Source organism: Macaca nemestrina, chromosome 19 (assembly GCF_043159975.1).
Source record: "Macaca nemestrina isolate mMacNem1 chromosome 19, mMacNem.hap1, whole genome shotgun sequence".
Taxonomy (NCBI): domain Eukaryota; kingdom Metazoa; phylum Chordata; class Mammalia; order Primates; family Cercopithecidae; genus Macaca; species Macaca nemestrina.
Genome location: NC_092143.1, coordinates 59,991,573 through 60,016,987, shown reverse-complemented (window position 1 = coordinate 60,016,987; position 25,415 = coordinate 59,991,573). Strand labels below are relative to the sequence as shown.

At 44.8% G+C, this 25,415-nt stretch overlaps 1 protein-coding gene across 2 annotated transcripts in view; it reads left to right on the top strand.

Moving 5' to 3' along the window:
* The first annotated feature begins 7,404 nt into the window (after positions 1-7,404).
* The window catches only part of LOC105498269 (ring finger protein 125), a 55,437-nt gene continuing 37,426 nt past the window's right edge, over positions 7,405-25,415 (top strand). For both annotated transcript variants that reach the window (XM_071085495.1, XM_071085494.1), the window contains exon 1: positions 7,405-7,848. In XM_071085495.1, the coding sequence (XP_070941596.1) occupies positions 7,685-7,848 (164 nt within the window). In that variant the 5' untranslated portion in view covers positions 7,405-7,684. The remainder of the gene's footprint in view (positions 7,849-25,415) is intronic.

Here is a 25,415-nt window from a genome sequence, read left to right as displayed (position 1 = left end):
GCTGCCATTTTTTGAACATGTGTCCTATGAAGAACCAAAAATCTAGACTACACTTTTACGGAACACTGATTACCTCACTTTTCCTTATGCCTAATTATGTTTCCCCATGCCTTAGACCACCCTGCTCTTCTATCCCATAAATGCCCCTAAACTCCATCTTTGGGGAGGCAGACGTGAGACCTGTTCTCCCATCTCCTTGCGGCCCACATAAATAAATTCTTTCTCTGCTACAAAACTCATTATGTTCATGGTTGGCTTACTGTGGTGTGGGCAAAACAGGCCCAGTTTTGTAACTGCCCAAAGGGTTCACCCTGCTCTCTGCCTAGACAGAGCCGATTCATCAGGACAGGGGATTTGCAACAGAGAAAGAGTAATTCATGCAGAGCCAGCTGTACGGGAGACCAGAGTTTTATTACTCAAATCAGTCTCCCTGGGGAGCAGAATTTTTAAGGACAATTTGACAGCGGAGAGGGGAGGCCAGTGAGCCAGGAATGCTGATTAGTCAGAGATGAAATCACAGGGAGTCGAAGCTGTCTTCTTGCACTCAGTCAGTTCCTGGGTGGGGGCCGCAAGATCAGATGAGCCAGTTTATTGATCTGGGTGGTACCAGCTGATCCATCAAGTGCAGGATCTGTAAAATGTCTCAAGCACTCATCTGAGGAGCAGTTTAGGGAGGGTCAGAATCTTGTAGCCTCTAGCTGCATGACTCCTAAACCGTAATTTCTAAACTTGTGGCTAATGTTAGTCCTACAAAGGCAGTCTAGTCCCCAGGCAAGGAGGTCTGCTTTGGAAATGGGCTGTTATTGTCTTTGTTTTAAACTATAAACTAAGTTTCTCCCAAAGCTAGTTCAGCCTATGCCCAGGAAATGAACAAGGACAACTTGGAGGTTAGAAGCAGGATGGAGTCAATTAAGTTAGATCTCTTTCACTGTCTCAGTCATAATTTGGCAAAGGCAGTTTCAGTTCAGTAACACTCTCACCTTAGCCATCTGAGCAGCTGGGATTACAGGCACACACCACTATGCCTGGCTAAAATTATTAATTTTTATTTATTAATATTTAACTTGGCACTGCATACAAACAGTACAAATCTCAAGATGCACAAAAGATCATATGGTAAAAGTCTTTTTTTCATTCCTGTTTCCCAGGAACCAGTTCCCCTCCCTAGCAACAACCACAGTTATTCATTTCCTGTGTATCTTTTCAAAAAATCAATATGCATAAACAGTATATATACATTTTGTGTGTCTACATATGTTATACATACACATAAACCCTTATACCTACGTGTGTGCACATGTATAGTCTTTCAAAAAAATCAATGATAGTGTACAATAAATACAGTTGTGTACTTTGCTTTTTTCACTTAATAATACATCTCAGAGGGGTTTCTCTAGGACAGTTATAAAGCTGACTTGCTTTTTAATGGCTGCATAGTATTCCATTGTATGGAGATGCCTTTATTTATTTATTTGCTTATTTTTGAGTCTCACTCTGTCGCTGGGCTGGTGTGCAGTGGCGCAGTCTCGGCTCACGGCAATCTGGAGATAGCCATAATTTATTTAACCAGTCACCTATTGGTGAATATTTAAAATGTTTCTAGCTGGCTGTAGTGGCTCATGAGTGTCATCCAAGTGCTTTGTGAGGTTAAGGCAGGAGGATCACTTGAGCCCAGGAGTTCAAAACCAGCTTGTGCAACATAGCAAGACTCTGTCTCTACAAAAAACTCATTTTTAAATTACCTGAGCATGGTGGTATGTGCCCGTTGTTCCAGCTACTCAAGAGGCTGAAGTAGGAGGATTGTTTTAGCCCAGGAAGCCAAGGCTGCAGTGATGTGTGAGCCACTGCTTTCCAGACTGGGTGACAGAACTAGACACTGTCTCAAAATAAAATAAACACAGAAATGAATAAATAAATAAAATATCTCAAAAATAAAGTGTTTCTAATATTTTGCTATAACAAACAACACTACAGTAAATATCCATATATTATCTTGTCTATGTACTTTTTTTTATTTTATGAAATACTTTCTAATGGACCTAAAAATGGTGGGCCAAACATTTTTAACATTGTTTTATCTATTTGTTGAGTGAATTTATCATACTTTAGAAAAACATTTCTCTATCATGAACATTCAGGTTTTCTAATAGTTTTGTTGATAAATAAACTTCAAAGAATATAGGAATGTTTTTCTCATTTCTTCAACACTGCTTGAAATTATGAACTAATTTCTTTTCATCCCTTCCATGGAAATAAATAAGTGAAGTACATATTTTCCTAGATGTTTTAAAGAGCTGTATCTTTGTTTTTTTGGGGTTGGTTGAGAGATACATTAGTCTTCTTGGTGACAGGATGTTGATTATAGGCCTTTCAAATTTTCTTTGTACTAATCTATACTTTTGATATACTTCAGGGATTAGAAACGGAATTGTGAATTTATTTTCAGGCTGACACCATCACCATCACTGTTATCATCATCACCCTTGTCATCTACAAGTTTAAAGACTGACAAGCCTGGGCAACATGGTGAAACCCCATCTCTTCAAAAAATACAAAAAATCAGCTGGGCATGTTGGCGTACGCCTGTAGTTCCAGCTACCTGGGAGGCTGAGATGGGAGGATCACTTGAGCCTGGGAAGTGGAGATTGCAGCGAGCCAAGATCGCGCCACTGCACTCCAGCCTGAATCACAGAGAAAGACCCTGTCTCCAAAAAAAGAAAGAAAAAAAGAGAAAGAAAGAAAGAAAGAAAGAAAGAAAGAAAGAAAGAAAGAAAGAAAGAAAGAAAGAAAGAAAGAGAAAGAAAGAGAAAGAAAGAAGGAGAAAGAAAGAAAGAGAGAAAGAGAGAAAGAGAAAGAAAGAAAGAAAGAAAGAAAGAAAGAAAGAAAGAAAGAAAGAAAGAAAGAAAGAAAGAAAGAAAGAAAGAAAAGAAAGAAAGAAAGAAAGAGATTGATTTATTAGGAGTCTTATTGGTCTGGTGTGGTGGCTCATGCCTATAATCCCAGCACTTTGAAAGGCTGAGGAGAGAGGATTGCTTGCCTCCAGGAGTTCAAGACTAGCCTGGGCAACATGGCAAGACCCTGTTTCTTTTTTTCTTTATTTGAGACGGAATCTCATTCCATCACCCAGGCTGCAGTGCAGTGGCATGATCTCGGCTCACTGCAACCTCTGCCTCCCGGGTTCAAGTGATTCTCCTGCCTTAGCCTCCCGAGTAGCTGGGATTATAGGCATGCACCACCATGCCTGGCTAATTTTTTTGTATTATTAGTAGAGACAGGTTTTCACCATGTTGGCCATGCTGGTCTCGAACTCCTGACCTCAGGTGATCTGCCCACCCTGGCCTTTCAAAGTGTTGGGATTACAGGCATGAGCCACGGCACCCAGCAAGACCCCGTTTCTACAAAAGCATCTTATTATATCAGATGCTTTTATCCTCCCATATCTATTTGCCTGCCTCATTTTGTTGAATACTGTTTTATTATTTTCTAAGAATTTTTATGCTTCTCATCTCTACAGCAGAGACTTAGTGAAAAAATGCATAGATTTTTTAAAATAAAAGACAATCTAGAATTAAAATCTGGTTCTACAACTTATTTCCTATGTGACTTTTGCTAAGTTAAATAATCTGAGCATATAAAATGGGAATAATAATATTGACCTTGTGAGATAATTATTGAAAGACATGTATAAATGTGAATATATTTGTCACCTCTCACATGCCAGGTCCTCTAGCCCTCAGAGTAGCCACTATCAGGATAAATAGGAAGGCAAATATAGCAGGCTATGGAAGACTAAGAGGATAGTATGAGATGAATGTGATGTGGAAAGGTTTCCAAGGCCAGGCATGGTGGCTCATGCCTATAATCCCAGTACTTTGAGAGACCAAGGCAGGAGGATTGCTTGAGCCCAGGAGTTCATGACCAGCTTGGGCAGCATATTGGGACACTGTCTCTACAAAAAATACAAAAGTTAGCTGAGTGTGATGACACATGACTGTGCTCCTAGCTACTCAGGAGGCTGAGGTGGGAGGACTGTTTGAGCCCATGAGGTTGAGACTGCAGCAGTGAGATGAGCCACTGCGCCCGGCCTCTTGCAGGACTTTTTAGATAATATTAAGGATTTGGAATTTAATCCTAAGGATTAGGAGACCTATTAAAGGATTTTGTGCATGGGGTGACACAAGATGTTTGCTTTTTGAAAGATCACTTTAGTGGCCATGTGGATAATAAACTGGAGAGAGGCAACGATGGATGCAGGTAGGGCAGCTAGGAACTATTGCCATAAGTCGCGCAAGAGAATGCAGTGATTTAAAATAAGCGGTGGCTATGGAAATAGAAGAAAATGAGCATGGTGGCTCACACCTGTAATCCCAGCACTTTGGGAGGCCAAGGCAGCCGGATCTTGAGGTCAGGAGTTCAAGACTAGCCTGGCCAACATGGTGAAACTCTGTCTCCACTAAAAATACAAAAAAATTAGGTGGGCGTGGTGGCATGTGCCTGCAATCCCAGCTACTCGGGAGGCTGAGGCAGGAGAATCACTTGAACCCAGGAGGCAAAGGTTGCAGTGAGCTGAGATCCTGCCATTGCACTCCTCCAGCCTGGGTGACAGAGACAGACTTCATCTCAGAAAAAAAATAACTATTGAGATACATATTGGAGGCAGGATTGTGATTATGATTGATTCAATGTGAATAAGAGGAGGAAATCAAGGATGACTTCCAGGTGTCTAGACTGAGCTATAAAATGGATCATAGTGCCATTTGCTAACAGAGAGATCAACCACTGGAGAAGGTGAGGTGGTGGCTGCTTTAATGAGTTCATTATTGGAGACATTGGGCTGAGGGTGTCTATGTCAAATGGTCAGTCATGTAAGCTATTGGGCTATTGGGCATTTGAATGGCCTGGGGTGGAGATAAAGATGTGAAAGTCTTTGGAACCAAAATAGTGACAGAATCTGTGTGATTTTTGAGAGAGAGAGAAAGAGAGAGGGAGACAGAGAGGAGAAGGGAAAAGGTGCTAAGACAGAATCCTAGGATCTCTAGCCCAGAGCCAGTGGAGGGGACTCTGGCAAAGGAGAGAAACAACAGCCAGAAAGAAAGAAGGAAAGTCAGAGTGCTTCCAGGAGGGGATGGTCAGCACTGACAAAAATAGTCGAGGGGTCAAGCACAAAAATAGTTGAAAAGAATCTATTGGAATGAGTTACATGAACGTCACCAGTGACACTGATAATAAAGCAGTTTTTGGACAGATGGAGGTGCAGAGGTTGGCTCAGAACTCAGAATGGACTGAATAAGAAGTGAATAAATAAGAAATGATGACATAATGTAGAGGATCAGATCAAGAGATTTGGCCTTGAAGGGGATATGGGGCAGGAGTTGAGGCATAAGTGGGATGAAAGGGAGGTTTTTGTTTTCCTTTTGAAGATAGGAATAACTATCTTTTCATCTTATTTCCCCCCACTGCCTGCCCCCCACCACCCAATGCTCCAGCTCCATAGGTCTTTCCTTTCTTTGGTCCTGTCTCATTCACTGTTCCCAGTGCTTACCACACTTTTTCCTAAATCTCTGAACGGCTCACTTCTTTTCATTATTCATGGCTCTGCTCAAATGTCACTTCATCCAAAAATTATTCTGAGTTTATTCTTCTCCTCATTGTCAGTTACTGTCTTATCTTCTTCATGGCTCTGATTATCTGAAATGATTTTATTTGTTTATTGATTGATTATACATATCTTCCTTTTGTTTGTTTGTTGTTTGTTTGTTTTTGAGACAGAGTCTCCCTCTGTCACCCAGGCTGGAGTGTAGTGGCGTGGTCTCGGCTCACTGCAACCTCCACCTCCTGGGTTCAGGCGGTTCTCCTGCCTCAGCCTCCCGAATAGCTGGGACTACAGGCATGTGCCACCACACCTGGCCAATTTTTGTATTTTTAGTACAAAAATTTTTACTAAAGAAATGTTGTATTTTTAGTAGAGACGGGGTTTCACTATGTTAGCCAGGCTGGTCTTGAACTCCTGACTTCGTGATCCACCTGCCTCCGCCTCCCAAAGTGCTGGGATTACAGCACTTTGGCGTGAGCCACTGCGCCCAGCCTCTTCTGGTTTTTTGAGACAGGGTCTCCGTCTGTTGCCCAGGCTGGAGTACAGTGGCATGATCTCGGCTCACTGCAGCCTCCACCTTTCGGGTTCAAGCAATTCTTGTGCCTCAGCCTTCCAAGTAGCTCACACCCAGCTTTGTATTTTTAGTAGAGACAGGGTTTCACCATGTTGGCCAGGCTGGTCTCGAACTCCTGACCTCAGGTGATCTGTCCTCCTTGGCCTCCCAAAGTGCTGGGATTACAGGCGTGAGCCACTGCCCCGGCTTGGTTTGTTTTTTGAGACAGGGCCTCGCTCCGTCGCACAGGATGGAGTGCAGTAGCGTGATCTTGGCTCCTGTGCTCAAGTGATCCTCCCACCTCAGCCTCCCAAAGTGCTGAAATTACAGGCGTGAGCCACAGTACCCGGCCTATATCTCCTAATTAAAAGTAAAGCCTGGGGTAAACTGGATGAAGTTTACGGCCTGTTAAATACATACATGTATTATATGCGTTATTATATCCCATGTGTTACATTATATATTATTGTATATGTGTATTATATACTATGTACTATTCTTACAACTGTATGCAAATCTATAATTACCTCAAAGTAAAGTTTTGTTTTTGTTTTTTAAAGTAAGTTCTGTGAGAACTGGGATTTTGTTTGCTTGTTGACAGTTGTGTCTCCATCACCAGAACTGAGTCTGGCGTGCAGTGGGCACGAAATAAGTCTTCGAAAAAAGTGTGAATTAACGCCCGGCTAATTTTTGCATTGTTAGCAGAGACGGGGTTTCATCATGTTGGCCAGGCTGGTCTCGAACTCCTGACCTCAAGCGATCCACCTGCCTCGGCCTACCCAAAGTGTTGGAATTACAGGCGTGAGCCACCGCGCCCGGCTGATCACATTTAAAGGGCGGGATGGGGAGAGTACAAACAACAGAGGAAATCCTGAGCCGCAGAGGAAACTGGAGACGGCAGGGTTTAGCACTAGAATATCTGTAAGAGAGGTAGGATTGGAATCTGAATCTCCAGAACTCTTTCCACTACCCAGGCTCTCTCTCCATTAATGGACTATTGATTGGACGACAGAGTAATGATAGCACCGTCTTAGGAGACGTCCAATCATAGGTCATAGTTCAATCTTTGCAGCTTATTGTGATTACAACAGTGGAGGATGGTCCTTACAAGCGGCTGTTCTCTGATTACCATTAAGCATGGCCACGCCCGCACTTAACTTCTGACAGTGGGGAAAGAGGCTGTGTGTGACAGCTTGGAAGGTTTACTACTGCCTCAAGTCCTCTTCTCTGCAGTTGAGGTTTCAGGTTTCAATCCTCCCAATACCACAAGACAAAGCACCTGGCGGCTGCCGCCTCCGCCTCCGCGCCTTAACCTAGGCGGTTTGCCGAAGATTTCAGCCCCGCGGCCGCGCACTCTCCCTGCCCTAGACCAGGGTTGGGCGCATCGGCGGAGGTTGCTTCTTGGCTGCGCGAGCTGCGCGCGCTGGGAGGCGGCGATCGCAGCTGGGCCGGGACTTCCTTCCTCCACCGCACGACAACAAAACAACCCTGCAGCAGGCACTGAGTGCTTGGCAGCTGTCTGGGCGAGAGGCACAGCGATGGGCTCCGTGCTGAGCAGCGACAGCGGCAAATCGGCTCCCCCCTCTGCCACCCCGCGGGCCCTGGAGCGCAGGGGGGACCCGGAGTTGCCCGTCACGTCCTTCGATTGCGCCGTGTGCCTTGAGGTGTTACACCAGCCTGTCCGGACCCGCTGTGGCCACGTGTAAGTGCCAGGGGAGCTCGGTTTGGGCCCACCCCTAAGGAGGGCGATGTCGGGAAGCTGAGGGCATGGTGTGGGGAAGGAGGGGGACGGAAGACAGCGCCTTAGGAAACTGCTGCAGAGAGAAACCTGGACCCGTCGGGTGCGGGGCCACGGGGAAAACGCCGGTCGGAAGGTGACACAGGATTTCGGGAGGAGAAAAAAGAAACAATCGGGCCCTGCAGCCCTCTTGCGCTGCCTCCTCCCGAAGTCCAGGTGCGGAGCTCCAGAGAAGGGGATCCAGGCACGGGTCCCGCCCAGAGCCAGGGCTCGCCAACAGGGGAGGGTGCTCTTGGCTGGAGAACGAGCGCTCGCCCGGGCACGAAAAAGAAACGAGCTCCAACTGCAAGGCAGGGGCTTCCTCAAAGCGCAGGTACCCCGCTGAACACGGTGGAACAGGCTGCGCTTCCCTCTGCCCCAGAAACCCGGGTCCGTTTTGTTTTGCTGGAGCTGTGCACGTGTTCCCAGAATGCCCACAGAGGCTCGTCTTAAGCAAACAAGGATCTGTGCAAAGTGTTTTTCCACCCCCACCCCTGCTACCCTTTCCCAACACAGACACCCATCCCCTCAAAGAGCAAGTCAAACTGGAGCTTCCGAGTGACTTTCCACAAGTCGTTAGAGTTTAACAACCTGCTAGGGTGGGGCTTGGACGTTAGCCGCAAGCCCCTGAATGTACTCCTCCAAAACCCAGCCACAACGTGACAGGAGGCGGCAGACTACCTGCTTTACACGCCGTCTCTCCAAACCGGCAGAAATTACAGAGTAAAATAACTTTCTCAAAACGGCATAGTACTTAGCTAAAACTCACAGTTGGTGCAAAGCCGTGGTCGTTTCTAAGAAGAGTTTAAGAACAAAGTTCCTATATAAAATTGGCACATGCTTAATGTGTGCTTGAGTAACTGGTGGAGTTGGATCTGTGAATTCGTGCTCTCTGTTTACTTTGTGTGTGTGTGTGTGTGTGTGTGTGTGTGTGTGTGTGTGTGTGTATGAGAGAGAGAGAGAGAGAGATAGTCTGACTCTGTCGCCCAGGCTGGAGTGCGGTGGCGGTGGCAGGATCTCGGCTTACTGCAACCTCCACCCACTGCAACCTCTGTCTCCCCGCCTCAAGTGATCCTCCTGCCTCAGCCTCCCGAGTTGCTGGGATTACAGGCGCCCACGACCACACCCTACTAGTTTTTGAATTTTGAGTAGAGATGGGGTTTCACCATGTTGGCCAGGCTGGTCTTGAACTCCTGACCTCAATTGATCCACCCACCTCGGCCTCCCAAAGTGTTGGGATTAAAGGTGTGAGACACTGCACCCAGCCTTCTCTCTTTGGTTTGAATTTTGTTCGTGGATGTGTGTGTGTGTGTGTGTGTCTGCACGGATCAGAAGCGGAAGCCTACTTAATGCCCTTTGAAGGGTGACTATAGTATGATGAAGCCCTGTGTGATACCACAGTGGCATGTACTTGTATTTGGCTTAGCAGGAAGAAAGAAATAGCATTATTGCTTCTGAGGATCACTTTTGAAAGGATTTAGGTAGTCCTTAAAAACATGTTGTGCACTTGCATTCAGAAGTTTTGAGGCCGGGCATGGTGGCTCACACCTGGAATCCTTAGGTGATCCTTAATACCTATAGCCTTGTATCTGAAAAGCAGTTTTCACCACTGCCCACCTGTGAGCCAGGGAAAAAAGTGTGCAGCCTGCACAATGTATAAATAAAGAGTGCTTTGGGCATTATTTCGTAGCTGTATTTTCGAGGCCTGTTGTTTCAGCTTTGTTCTTAAAACTCGAGGCTTAAATTTACCCTCCTTTCTGATTACTAATGTTGTTGCTCAGCTGTCCAGATGTAGCTCATTAACGTAATATCCACAGGCCAATCTGGAAGCCAAGATGGGCTGTGTGAGTCATAAAATATATTGATTATTTTAGGGCAATAACAGCCTAAAGATACCTCCATTTAAATTGAATCATTATTAGCATTAAAACTTTGAAGTTGTGCAAAACATAAACAGTGGGCATTTTGAAGATTCTTTTTGGAATAGACCGCTTTGCTGCTAATTCAATTATCTGACTGGAGATTGTTTTCCTGTTTTGGACTTTGAATAGTACAACTTACCATTTACAATATTTTTCCTTCTACTAAAGGATAATGTAAGTTTGCAAAATGTTAAATTTTTTGTTTAATCTTTTTCTTTGTTAAAGTGAATAGGAAACTAGCAACTGGAAAAATAACCATAAAATAGCATTACAAGGGCTGAACAAATTGCCTTTCCTCTCTTTACTGTTCTTTGTTTTGACAAATCTATGTCCATTGTTCTAGCTGTGGGCAGAATTTCCATATTCCTCCTTTTGGCAAACTTACTTGGGCCCCTTCCACTTTATAAATGTTAACCAGAGTCTTTTCTGCTGTAGAGATTATGAGCGTTGTTAATGCCATTTGTACATTCTAAATGAATTACTCTTTTCCATTGAAATTAAGTTGGAAAATGAATAAATGCAAATGAACCTTCTGTATTTTATTATCCCATATTGAAGCTACAGTTTCAGACATATTGAACTAGGTGGTTTATGCTGATTTTCAAGTCAAACAAGTTTAATAGTAACAGCAGTACCTTGACTGAATATGTACAGAGCACTTTATAAGTTGTATTGTGATGCAGTAGTAACTGGCCCTTATAGAAAGCTGGATTTGAAATTCCCCTCTGCCACTAGCAAGCTGTGTGACCACTGTAGGGAAATTTGAATTTGATTTTTTTCCCCTAAAGGTTTGATCACTTGAGTCTATGAAACAAACTGCTAATAGATTAACAGGGGAGGAAAGGCCTACAAATGTATTAATGTGCATATGGGCACGGGAGTCATCAAACTATGAAAACTGAAAGGGCCAGATGCTTGATGCTTTTATACCATCTTGAGGTTACACCAGAATAGGGGCTTGGAACATGGTTATGGGAGGGCAACAGAAAGAAGAGACTGGGGCAAAGATGGTCTAGTTATGCAGATGAAACTTCATAGATAGCAGCTCCTAGAAAGAATAGGCATGAGCCTGTGTTAAGTTGCTCTGTCAGACCTTCCTAGGTGTCAGACCTTCAGTTAATAATTTCCTAGGTACGGATAAGGGGGTGGCTCCAAGAAAGCCTGGTTGTTTATTTCACCAGTGTAGATTTTCTCTACAGATACAAGTCTCCCCCACAAAAGGCAGCTTTTTAGGGTTATTCCTGTATGCGGGAATATATCAAAGAAGTACATTTTGGGGTGAAATACTTTCAGTTTCCTTGAGTCCCCCATTTTAACATTTCCTTTATTTCCTTTTATTATTTTTTACTTTATTTTTAGAGGTGGGATCTCACTCTGTCACCTAGGTCGCAGTGTAGTGGTGCAATCATGGCTCACTGCAGCCTCTACCTCCTGGGCTTAGCAATCCTCCTGCCTCAGCCTCTCGCGTAGCTGGGACTACAAGTGCCTGCCACCATGCCTGGCTATTTTTTACTTATTTATTTATTTTGAGATGGAGTCTCACTCTATTGCCTAGGCTGGAGGGCAGTGACGTGATGTCAGCTCACTGCAACCTCCGCCTCCCGGGTTCAAGTGACTCTCCTGCCTCAGCCACTCTAGTAGCTGGGATTAAAGACACGCACCACCATGCCCAGCTAGTTTTTGTATTTTTTGTAGGGGCAGGGTTTCGCCATTTTGCCCAGGCTGGTCTTGAACCCCTGAGCTCAGGTGATTTGCCTGCCTCGGCCTCCCAAAGTGCTGGAATTACAGGAGTGAGCCACTGCACCCAGCCAAGAAAGTGACAATTCTTTACATACCGCAAGGTCAGGGATTTTGTAAGGGAACTATATACACAGGGTACCAGGCCAATCTTTTTGTAAGTCTATTGGTGTTTTAATGTCAATCTCAGTCCCTCAAAGCAGTTTGATCATGTATCTAAGTATGACATTCCAGTTAAAGCCTTGGGAAAATAACCACTGTCTCCAATTATGTCCTGTTCAGATTGTTACTGAACTTATGCATGTAACTATATTGCCATGAAATAAGAATACGCAAAAAACAGTTTGTCAATCCAAAGAGAAAAAGGTAAATTATTTTGCTCACAAAAGTATACTTGCCCGGGTGCAGTGGCTCATGCCTGTAATCCCAGAAGTTTGGAAGACCGATGCAGGAGGATGACTTGAGACCAGCAGTTTGTGACCAGCCTGGGCAACATAGCGAGACCCCATCTCTAATACACAAAAGTCTTGTTCAAGGGAAAACCGTATTTTACTTTTGAATCAATATATCAATAATAAAGCTAATTTAAATAAAGCCTAATAAACAAGTCCATCCAATTTCAGTCAGCTTTGACCACACAAGGTAAGATTTACATATCTTTTATAACCTCTTAGAATTTTTCTTCTATTTCCAACTTTCTGTATTCATTTAGTTTTATCTATATCTTTTTTTATTCTTTCAATTTGAAACAATCTTTAAATAACTTCTGGACAAAATTAATTTTCCATTAACAAAAAAGTCACACTTCATGCCATTCTTTTTTTTTTTTTTTTTTTTTTTGAGACTGAGTCTGGCTCTGTCGCCCAGGCTGGAGTGCAGTGGCCGGATCTCAGCTCACTGCAAGCTCCGCCTCCCGGGTTTAGGCCATTCTCCTGCCTCAGCCTCCGGAGTAGCTGGGACCACAGGCGCCCGCCACCTCACCCGGCTAGTTTTTTGTATTTTTTAGTAGAGACGGGGTTTCACCGTGTTAGCCAGGATGGTCTCGATCTCCTGACCTTGTGATCCGCCCGTCTCAGCCTCCCAAAGTGCTGGGATTACAGGCTTGAGCCACCGCGCCCGGCTTTTTTTTTTTTTTTTTTTAAGACGGAGTCTCACTGTGTCACCTAGGCTGGAGTGCAGTGGCATGACCTTGGCTAATTGCAACTTCCGCCTACTGCGTTCAAGCGATTCTCCTGCTTCAGCCTCCCGAGTTGCTGGGATTACAGGCGTGTACCACCACACCCGGCCTCATTCCATTCTTATAACCTTTCTCTCCAAAAACATAATCTTGCTTTTTTTGTATATTCTGCCTGAAGAATTGTTTCTTTTATTTCCAGTAATTTTGTTTGTTTTTAGAGACATGATCTAAGAATAAACTACTCAGTGATGTGATCATAGCCGACTGCAACTTCAAATTCCCGGGCTCAAGCAATCCTCATACCTCAACCTCCTTAGTAGCTGGAACGACAAGCATGCCCCACCACACCCTGCTAAAATTTTATTTTTTTATAGAGACAGGGTCTCCCTATGTTGCCCAGGCCAGTCTTGAATTCCTAGGCTCAAGTGATCCTACTGCCTTAGCCTCGCAAAGAGCTGGGATTACAGGCATGAGCACTCCCAAACTGCAGGGATTATAGGCATGAGCCACCACACCAGCCAACCAACAATTTAAAACTAGTTTTATTGCTGGGCACAGTGGCTCACACCTATAATCCCAACACTTTGGGAGGCCGAGGCAGGCGGATCACTTGAGCCCAGGAGTTGGAAAACAGCCTAGTCAACATGGCGAAACCTTGTCCCTCCTGAAAATACTAAAAAAATTAGCCGGGCATGGTGGTGCACGTGGAGGCTGAGGTGGAAGAATCGCTTGAACCTAGGAGGCAGAGGTTGCAGTGAGCTGAGATCGCACCACTGCACTCCAGCCTGGGTGACAGAGTGAGAGTCGTTCTCAAAAAACAAAAACAAACAAACAAAAATCCTAGCTTGATTTACCAAAGATTACTAAAGTCATATGAACTTTGAAAAACATTTGGGATAGTTAATTTGTGAGTACTCATTTATTTAGAAGTCGGTTTGGTATCACACAGACTGTACAAACACACGTGTAAACATATATATACATGTAGACACAACATATATCACACGCATACCCCAGTATCCAAAAGCCAAAGAGATTAGGATGTTTAATGCATGAGAGCAGAACTTTAGACATGAGAGGATGGACCCTGCCCATGGCTTCTGTGGCTCAGTGAGAGACAGAGGACCCTTAACGGCCAGGCGCGGTGGCTCATGCCTGTAATCCCAGCACTTTGGAAGGCTGAGGCAGGTGGATCACCTCAGGTCAGGAGTTCGAGACCAGCCTGCCCAACATGGCGAAACCCCATCTCTACTAAAAATACAAAAAAATTAGCCAGGGGTGTGGCGGGCACCTGTAATCCCAGCAACTCGGGAGGCTGAGGCAGGAGAATCACTTGAACCCAGGAGACGGAGGTTGCAATAGCTGAGATCACGCCATTGCACTCCAGCCTGGGTGACAAAAGTGAAATTCTGTCTAAAAAAAAAAGAAAAAAGAAGAAGAAGAAGACAGGGGACCCCTAAAGAGGGGCGACTGGTGGCTTTTGTGTTTGTGTATGCATGTGTGTGCGTTCCTCAAGGAGTCTCACAGTTGATAGAGGTCCCCTCTAGGCCTCTTCATGTGGTATCAAAAATGGCAAAAAGGAGGAGGGGCAGAAGGGGAAGGAAATGGAAGGACAAGTCTTAGAGGAGCCAATTTGGGGAGATTTTAAGCTTTCAAAAGGCCAATACAGTTTTAGTTAGTAGGAGTCTGAGGAACAAACAAAGGTCTAGTTGACTAAGAAGTTCCCATGGGATAAACAGGATTTGAAAGAGAATAGAGAATATAGCTATTAATTAAGCTGGCTTTTGACCACAGAGCCATTTTTCTTAAATTTTTTTTTTTTTGTTTTTTAGTCTTGCTCTGTTGCGCACGCTGGAGTACAACGGCGCAATCCCGGCTCACTGCAACCTCCGCCTCCCGGGTTCAAGCGATTCTCATGCCTCAGCCTAAAAATCCTTTTAAATATGCAAGCAGCAAACATTTTGTCCTCTGAGCACCCAGTCATTTTTTGAGACGTAGTCTTGCTCTGTCACCCAGGCTAGAGTGCAGTGGCCCTATCTGGGCTCACTGCAACCTCTGCCTCCCCGGTTCAAGCAATGTTCCTGTCTCAGCATCCCAAGTAGCTGGGACTACAGGGGTGTGCCCCCACGCCCACCTAATTTTTGTATTTTTAGTAGAGACGGGGTCTCACCATGTTGATGAGGCTGCTCTCAAACTCCTGACCTCGGGTGATCTGCCTGCTTTGGCCTCCCAAAGTGCTGGGATTACAGGTGTGAACCACTGTCTCCAGCCTGAGCACCCAGTCTTTTGTGGGAGCAGAGAGAATGGTAGCTGTGGCATTCGTGCCTCTTTCTCCCCAGACCCTCCCAGCACCCCCTGTCTGAGGGGTACCCACCTCTCCTCATCTGTTTGGTTCCCAGCCGTAGCAGGAGGTATGTCTCTCTGTAGAGGAAGCAGATTAATGGGGAAAAAGTTACTATCACACTCTAAGTATAAACCAGCGTTTTAACCAAAGGAAATAACTCAAAATCAAAACAAATAAGAACATTTGAGACTGAAACCAAGAAGCTCTTGATGGCTTTAACCAAGGTTTCCTAAGAGGGAGCAAAAGTTGCAACCCTTTCAAAATCCAGATCATTGCCTACAACAGCTTAAAGAAAGGAAAGTTTTGCCAGCCGCGAATAGGGTACAACCCACATTTTTGTCTGGCCATATTCTCTACTGTTTTTTTTTTTTTTTGAGACGGAGTCTCGCTCTGTCACCCAGGCTGGAGTGCAGTGGCCGGATCTCAGCTCACTGCAAGCTCCGCCTCCCGGGTTCACGCCATTCTCCTGCCTCAGCCTCCCGAGTAGCTGGGACTACAGGCGCCTGCCACCTCGCCCGGCTAAGTTTTTGTATTTTTAGTAGAGACGGGGTTTCACTGTGTTAGCCAGGATGGTCTCGATCTCCTGACCTCGTGATCCGCCCGTCTCGGCCTCCCAAAGTGCTGGGATTACAGGCTTGAGCCACCGCGCCCGGCCTTCTCTACTGTTTAAGACAGAGGAAAACAACAGCTGGATGAGAGGCTTACAATAGGAACGGGTACCCCAAAGGTTAAGAAGTTATACAAATATAAATTCAAAACAATTCAAACCAATTTTTTCCAAGTGTTTCTTTTATTTTTCCTTCCTGAGTTAAAGGATTTATGTCTCCTAGGGACTTGTTCCCTGAAAGGGAATTGAATCCAGGCTGCAGAGGTGAAAGTGCAGAATCCTTACCACTAGACTACAGGATGGAGTTTTTTTTTTTTTTTTAACAAATTTCATAAGGGATCTAAAGCATGCAGTTTGAGTACAAAGAATTTTAACTTTGTTTTATATCTGATTTCTACTTTTCAACAATCTTGCCGAGGGAGTTTCTAAACCTGTATTCCTTTTCTATCTTTTCATAGGTACCAATAAGGTAGCTATTTAAGATGTGAGCTCTAAAAAGTTTTCTTTTAAATATAGCCATTCATTTATTTTAAAAGCGATTCAGACCAATACAAGAACTAATTTATATGTTTTTCCCTGTTGATCCAAATTTAGAAAAGGTAAAACACAGAGACTCATCCCATCCACATTTGACCAGGCACTGTAGGCAGAGATCAGAGAGGAGAACTGACTTGGTTAAAAAAAATGAGTTTGCCTTTCTTTGCTGGCTTTTCATCTGTTGTTCCAAGATCCCATTCTTTGGCTCTAGAATGAACAAAATGACTTATATCCAGATCACAATACCAAAAATTTAGTGAAGCTTAAATTTTTCCCCTAAAGATTAGATACTTTGAGTCTATAAAACAGGCAGATAGCAGATTAATGGGATAAAAGCATACGCATTTATTAATGTACATATGGGCATGGGAGTCATAAAAAATATGAAAAGTGAAAGAAAGGACCAGATGCTTGATTTTTTTTTTCTTTTTTTCTTTTTTTTGAGACGGAGTCTCGCTCTGTCGCCCAGGCTGGAGTGCAGTGGTGTCATCTCAGCTCACTGCACGCTGAGTCTCCCGGGTTCACGCCATTCTCCTGCCTCAGCCTCTCGAGTAGCTGGGACTACAGGCGCATGCCCAGCTAATTTTTTTGTATTTTTAGTAGAGACGGGGTTTCATTGTGTTAGCCAGGATGGTCTCGATCTGCTGACCTTGTGATCCACCCGCCTCGGCCTCCCAAAGTGCTGGGATTACAGGTATGAGCCACTGCACCCGGCAGATGCTTGATGTTTTTATACCTGAGGTTACAGAAGAATGGGGGATTGCAAGATGGCACGAGAGGTTATAAGAGGGAAAAAAACGGCAAGGGGCAAAGGCGGTCTTGTTATACAGAAGAAAGTTAGACAGGTAGCAGCTCTCAGAAAGAACAGGTGCTAGTCAGCCGGGCATGGTGGCTCACGCCTGTAATCCCAGCACTTTGGGAGGCCGAGGCCGGCAGATCACGAGGTCAGGAGATCGAGACCATCCTGGCTAACACGGTGAAACCCCGTCTCAACTAAAAATACAAAAAATTATCTGGACGTGGTGGCCGGTGCCTGTAGTCCCAGCTACTCGGTAGGCTGAGGCAGGAGAATGGCGTGAACCCGGGAGACTGAACGTGCAGTGAGCCGAGATCACGCCCCTGCACTCCAGCCTGGGCGACAGAGCGAGACCCCATCTTAAAAAGAAAAAAACGAATAGGTAGTAGTCCATGGTAAGTTTCTTTGTTAGACCTTCAAACATTTCAGACTCTTGGTTAATCATCCTAGATGGGGCAAAGGAGACCTCAGAGAAAGCCTTTCACCAACGTAGACTTTACCAATGCCGCTCTCCCCCACAACATGCAGCTTTTCAGGGGTTTTCCTTTCTGCAGGCCATCTCAATAGCCATCTCGAAGTATGTCAAATAATTATTTTTTGGGGTAAAATATTTTGTTTCCTTTTTTTTTTTTTTTTTTTGAGACTGAGTCTGGCTCTGTCGCCCAGGCTGGAGTGCAGTGGCCGGATCTCAGCTCACTGCAAGCTCCGCCTCCCGGGTTTACGCCATTCTCCTGCCTCAGCCTCCCGAGTAGCTGGGACCACAGGCGCCCGCCACTTCGCCCGGCTAGTTTTTTATATTTTTTAGTAGAGATGGGGTTTCACCGTGTTAGCCAGGATGGTCTCGATCTCCTGACCTCGTGATCCGCCCGTCTCGGCCTCCCAAAGTGCTGGGATTACAGGCTTGAGCCACCGCGCCCGGCTTGTTTTTTTTTTTTTTTGAGATGGAGTCTCGCTCTGTTGTTCAGGCTGGGGTGCTGTGGCGTGATCTCAGCTCACTGCAACCTCTGCCTCAGTAGCTGGGACTACAGACGTGTGCCACCATGCCCGGCTAATTTTTGTATTTTTTAGTAGAGATGGGGTGTCGCTATGTTGGCCTGGTTGGTCTCAAACTCCTGGCCTCAAGTGATCTGCCCACCTCAGCCTCCCAAAATGCTGGGATTACAGGTTAAGCCACCTGCCCAGCCGATTTTCTTTACTACTAAGTTGCTTAATGTCTTTGAATCTCAAGTTTCATTTGTAAAACGGGGTGAGTAGTACTATTTTTATGAATATTTAAAATGTAAAGATATCCTATGGTAAAGGCTCAAAACATGGTTTCTGTTTCCTTCAGTCATTCCATAAGCGAAACCCACAGGAACAGGTATTATTTCTTATCTCTGTATTTCTTTTGGAAGAACACTGTGCCACGAAAGGTTGATCTATGACATTTCCAAGATGTCTCAGACAGCCTCACTTTTAGCTTAGTTCTTTTTCGTTTGTTGGACTTTAAGAAGTTTCACTTTAATGTTTTATAATTTTAAATGGACTTTATTCATATTGCTGTATCAGTTGTAAAAAATAGATTTGAGGGAAAAGCCTTCTCACTTCTGCCTTATCTTCTGTTAGTGAGCTGTGGTGAGAGCCAGTAGATAACTTGGAGCTGTATAAATGGAACTTAAGTCTGGGTGTGGTGGTTCATGCCTGTAATCTCAGCACTTTGGGAGGCTGAGGTGGAACTGCTTGAACCCAGGAGTTTGAGACCAGCCTGGGCAACATAGTGAGACCTCGTTGCTACAGAAAAAAAAAAAAATAATAATAGCTGGGCATGGTGGTGCATGCCTGTAGTCCCAGCTGCTTGGGAGGCTGAGGTGGTAGGATCACTTGAGCTCGGGAGGCTGCTATGAGCAGTGATTGCACCACTGCACTTCAGTTTGGGTGACAGAACAAGACCCTGCCTCAAAAGAAAACAAAAACAAAAACAAAAAACAGATTTACATTTAAAGGAAATATTCAAAGACATTTGTTTTCAGATTGAAAATAGTAGATGCAAGGGAGAAAGATATAAAAGCCAACTGCTGGGCTTTAAGGCAGGTGGATAAACAGGGTCAGAGATACTGGCCCAGGAGGAAGTGAGTGCACTCATGAATGGGCCTGCTGAATGTACAGCGGTCTGATAGGCAGATATCCAAATGGAAATAGCCAAAGGCTCTGGAGGAATAGACTGGGGGAAAGAGATCAGGGCTAGAGACTGAGTTATCTAAAAAGCATCTAGAGGTTGAGAATGGGCCGAAGAGAGCTCAATGAACTGGAGCACACTATAAGATAGAGCCAAGTCTCCATTGACCTCAGATATAACTGCTCTAAGTCATAGAATGTACCTAATTTTTATTTTTATTTTGTATTATTTTATTTTATTTTATTTTTTGAGCCAGAGTCTTGCTCTGTCACCCAGGCTGGAGTGCAGTGGCGCGATCTTGGCTCACTGCAACCTCCGCCTCCTGGGTTCAAAAGATTCTCCTGCCTCAGCCTCCTGAGTAGCTGGGACTACTGGCGCATGCCACCATGCCCACCTAATCTTGTATTTTTAGTAGAGACAGGGTTTCACCATGTTGGCCAGGCTGATCTCAAACTCCAGACCTCAGGTTATCGGCCCACCTCTGCCTCCCAAAGTGCTGGGATTACAGGCGTGAGCCACCCCACCCAGCAGTGAATGTACCTAATTTTTAGAAAATGAAACTCTGTTTAGGATAATTCTGAAGTACTTTCAGGTAAATGGATTGAAACGTTCAATTTGTGGTCAAGTATGAGCAGTAAAGCCTGCACTAAATTGGTGGTTTCCTAAGTAGAGTCTGAGAGTCTTCCTGGTGAATTTAAAATTGATCCAGAAATATGCATGAATGCTTTCATTCTTACAGGACATGTGTAATCCCAGTGTAAACCAAAAATAAAATTCTAAGGCCCCCAACCAACTGAATGGACCTTTCCTCTCTGCCAAGGGCATTCTAAAGTAAACCAGAAACACTAGTTCAGGCTATGATGGGAATGGGTATTTATCAAATACTACAGACTGGGTAATGGATAAAGAAAATAATTTTTTCAGCTCACAGTTCTGGAGGCTAGGAAGTCCAAGAGCGTGGTGCTGGGACCTGGCTAGGGTCATCCCCTGGTGGAAAGGTAGAAGAGAGGGAAAATGCACGTGAGAGAGCTCGCTTATTATTTTATTATTTTATTTTTTAGAGATGGGGGTCTCACTATGTTGTCCAGACTGGACTCAAACTCCTGGGCTCAAGCGATCCTCCTGCCTCAGAGAGTTTACTTTTATAGCAAAGCCACTTCTGCAAGAACTAGCCCAGTCCTGTGATAATGGCATTCATCCATTCATCATAGTAGAGCCCCTATGACCTAAATGTCTCCTGAAGGCTCCACCTCTCAATACCACCAAAACAGGAACCAAGTTATGCCTGAACTTTAGGGGACACATTCATTATATCAAGACTCCTGGTTATATAGGCACATTCATGGTCTTATATTTGTGGCTTCCACTTGTCACTGGGAAGAACTGAGGTTTCTTGAAAAGACTACAAAATTTGAGGCCCTACCCAAACTGTTTAAGGATCAGAGCACTACTGTTTGTGGCTGCATAAACTGGGCACATTGCTACACTACTCTGAACCTTAGTTTGCCATCAATAAAATGAGGAGAAAGTACAGCCGCATTTTTTTTTTTTTTGAGACAGAGTCTCTCTCTGTTGCCCAGGTTGGAGTGCAATGGCGTGATTTTGGCTTACTGCAACCTCTGCCTCCCGGGTTCATGCCATTTTCCTGACTCAGCCTCCCTAGGAGCTGGGATTACAGGCATCTGCCAGCATACCCAGTTAATTTTTTGTATTTTTAGTAGAGACAGGGTTTCACCATGTTAGCCAGGATGGTCTCGATCTCCTGACCTCGTGATCCGCCCACCTCGGCCTCCCAAAGTGCTGGGATTACAGGCGTGAGCCACCACGCCCAGCTTAGCACAGCAGCATTTTATGAATTATCGTAGGAGCCTATAATAATAGGGGATAATGTATACAAGTGTCCCCCATAAGGCTCGGCACCAGTATTTGTATTCTGCTTGCACTGGCATACAACTCAAATTGTGGGGAGTGTGGGGGAGAAAAGAAAAAGGGAAAATGCTAGTTGACAAAAAACAAAATGTTATCTGCTTGCCTCTAAATAATGTAAGCAGATAATTCATGTCAGAACCACAGGTGGTGTATTCGAAATGTTAATTATGAGTTGAGCATTTGAGCCATTTGTCATAAATTTCATTCATAGACTACACTTTGAAAACCAATTCTTAGAGACTCAGAGACATCCAAGGTCAGATTGTACCTTAGAACTTATAATCAGCTGAGATAGAAAGAAGTAAAATATGTACAGCAGAGGACTTAGATATCTTTTTTTTTTTTTTTTTTTTTGAGACGGAGTCTCGCTCTGTCGCCCAGGCTGGAGTGCAGTGACCGGATCTCGGCTCACTGCAAGCTGCGCCTGCCGGGTTCACGCCATTCTCCTGCCTCAGCCTCCGGAGTAGCTGGGACTACAGGCGCCCGCCAACTCGCCCGGCTAGTTTTTTTTTGTATTTTTTTTAGTAGAGACGGGGTTTCACCGTGTTAGCCAGGATGGTCTCGATCTCCTGAGCTCGTGATCCGCCCGTCTTGGCCTCCCAAAGTGCTAGGATTACAGGCGTGAGCCACCGCGCCCGGCAGATATCTTGATCTTAAAATATTGCTCTTTCCAACTGGGGTAGCTATGGTGGTGGAATAAAAGGTTACCAAAATTTGGATCAGAAAACCCCAGCCTAAGACCAACGAAGTTCAGGCACTTTCTTTTCTTTTCTTTCTTTCTTTTTTTTTTTTTTTGAGAGATAGAGTCTTGCTGTTGCCCAGGCTGGAGTGCAGTGGCGCGATCTCGGCTCACTGCAACCTCTGCCTCCCGGGTTCAAGTGATTCTTCTGTCTCAACTTCCCAAGTAGCTGGAACTACAGGCATGCACCACCACACCCAGCTAAATTTTGTATTTTGTTTTGTTTTGTATTTTTTTGAGATGGAGTCTTCCTCTGTCACCCAGGTTGGAGTGCAGTGGCACGATCTTGGCTCACTCCAACCTCCGCCTCCTGGGTTCAAGTGGTTCTCCCACCTCAGTCTCCCGAGTAGCTGGGATTACAGGCATGTGCCGCCACACCTGGCTAATTTTTTGTATTTTTAGTAGAGATGGAGTCTCACCATGTTGGCCAGGCTGATCTCAAACTCCTGACCCCAAGCGATCCACCCGCCTCAGCCTCCCAAAGTGTTGGGTTTACAGGCTGAAGCCACTGTGCCTGGCTGCATTTTTTTTTTTTTTTCAGTAGAGACAGGGTTTCACTCTATGTTGGCCAGGCTGGTCTCGAACCCCAGATGATCCATCCACCTCCCAAAGTGCTGGGATTACAGGTGTGAGCCACCATGCCCAGCCAAGCTCAAGCACTTTCTATTTATGTGATTTTTTTTCCCCCAAGCCAAACTTTATCCAGCTTTATTAAAGATACTTTCCATAAACAGTCACAGTATTTCAGGCAGAACATGGGCAGACAGTCCTTAACAGTATACAACAACTTTCAAACTCCCTTTTTCAATGGACTACCAAAAAACATAAAGCCTCTTTAAAACGCAGTGGAGGGCCGGGCTTGGTGGCTCACGCCTGTATAATCCCAGCTACTTGGGAGGCTGAGGCAGGAGAATCACTGGAACCTGGGAGGCAGAAGTTGCAGTGAGCCAAGATTGCGCCATTGCAGCCTGGGTGACAGAGCAAGACATCTGGCAAAACAAACAAACAAACAAACAAAAAAAACCCAATGGAGTATTCATTTGATGCTCTGAACAAGAAAGTTTAGGGCGAGGAGTGACATTTCACACTTAGCATGTTGTTCAACATGAGCCGAGCCTGACTTTCAGGGAGTGAAATGAGAATGGCAGAATTTGTCTGAAGATACACAGTACAGAAATGGAACCACTGCTCTTTTGAGGAGCCCCATCTCAGGGGCATCACTGGAAAGTCGAGATTGCCTGACACACTGCTAACCAATGACTGGGGCTCAGGCCCCAACAGGTGTCTAGGTTTAACGGAGTTAAGTTTATGCTGAAGATGGAAAGGGAGAAGAGGACATAAAAACAAATTCGTTTTTCCGTACCACAAGGCTCTTGTGCCAAGCTGTCTATGTTTGTCAAAGTCAGGGAATCCCTCCTCCTGGGAGCCAAGAGGAAGCCTCTCAAAATTACAAGGGAACACCAGCCTGGCCAACATGGTGAAACCCCTCCTCTACTACTAAAAATACAAAAATTTGCCAAGCATGGTGGTGCATGCCTGTAATCCCAGCTACTTGGGAGGCTGAGGCAGGAGAATCGTTTGAACTCGGGAGGTGGAGGTTGCAGTGAGCCGAGATCATGCCATTGCACTCCAGCCTGGGCAACAAAGCAAGACTCCGACCCCCCCCAAAAAAAAAAAAAAAAAGGTCTGGGTGCAGTGGCTCATGCCTGTAATCCCAGCACTTTGGGAGGCCGCACTCAGGTGAGGTGTGCAGATCAGCTGAGGTCGGGAGTTCAAGACCAGCCTGACCAACATGGAGAAAACCCATCTCTACTAAAAATACAAAATTAACTGGGTGTGGTGGCGCATGCCTGTAATCCCAGCTACTCAAGAGGCTGAAGCAGGAGAATCGTTTGAACCTGGGAGGTGGAGGTTGCAGTGAGCAGAGATCTTGCCATTGCACTCCAGCCTGGGCAACAAGAGTGAAATTCTGTCTCAAACAAACAAACAAACAAAACAAACAAAAAACTAGAAGAGAAAGGTGTTTTCCCCACATCAATCCAGCTTCAAGACGTTCTATTAGTGACACTGGCAGATATCCCGTCCCCAGAAAACAAAAATGAAGTGCACTGTGTGCTAACAATGTACCTTAAAATAAAGAAAGAAAGAAAAAAGAAAACCAAATTCTGCATTTTTGTAAAACTTGATAAAAATAGTATTTCAAACTGTACAGTCATCACAAGTACATAGTTATCACGAATGCACAGACTTCACCTGGCACCTTCAGCACCTTGGCTTCCTGTGCCTGGTCTGTTTAGGCATCTGCATTCTCTGCAGGGTTATTCCCCTCCTTGCCAGCATCAGTTCTTCCCTTTATCTCTGGGTACTTTCTCTCCCTTCTTTGCAAGGGCCTCCTTAGACTTGGCTTTGGAGAAGCAGGTTTAACAGACAACCTTGTGGGTCTTCTCTGGTTCGTCCTTCACCTTGGCGTTATCTCCTTAGCATCCTGCTCAGTCTTTCTCTTGAGCAGGGCGGCAGCTGCAGTGGGACATAAACCCTGGGTAAGGGATGCAACAGCATATGGGTTATAGTTGGTCTGAAGGTTGTTCTTGCTTCTTCTTCACACTGCTCCTTTAGGTGATCTTGCAGAAGCAACTTACCTTATATGTGCCTCGGTTTCCTTATCTATAAGTGGAAATAATGATCTTTCTTGGGAGTTTATTAAGGTTAAGTGAATTAAGGTATATGGAAGTGTTTTCACAAAGTTTTGTAGAGAGCCAGTGTATCAAGCTTGAAATCAGACATAAAAAATTACTGGCTGGGCACAGTGACTCACGCCTGTAATCCCGGCATTTTGGGAGGCTGAGGCGGGCGGACAGATCATTTGAGGTCAGGAGTTTGAGACCAGCCTGGCCAACATGGCAAAACCCCGTCTCTACTGGAAGTAAAAAAAAAAAATTATCTGGGCATGGTGGTGCACACATGCAATCCCAGCTACTCGGGAGGCTGAGGCAGGAGAATTGGTTGAACCTGGGAGATGGAGATTGCAGTGAGCTGAGAATGCACCTGGGCAACAGAGCGAAACTCCGTCTCAAAAAAAAAAAAAAAAATTACCAAAAAATAACAAAAATAGCTAGAAGGAAAGGGTAGGAACCAAGGCAGATATGGAGTTCTACGTAAACGGAGAAAAATTCCATCTAGTTGCTACTGAATCAGTCATTATGTCACTGTGTGCAGTGTTCAACTTCCAGAGACATGGTCTGTACATGATTTGGCTTGCCAGGTGCTCGCACCTTCAGCAGGAGTTGGCAGGCACCTTGACTGAGGTCCCACTGTGTCTATATGTAATATAAGAGGTATTGTTCCTGCAGAGCAAGAGCAGGATGCTATTGCAAGAAAAAGGAGGAATGGATGCTGGACAGGTATAAACAAGTAGATGTCTCAATCACCGCACGACTGAGCATCCTCTGTGTGCTTGTAGTAATTTGATAACAGATGCAGAAGAGAATATTGTTATGAATCAGTCATGATCCAAGCCAAATTGAAACATAGTAAGAAGGAAAAAAATAA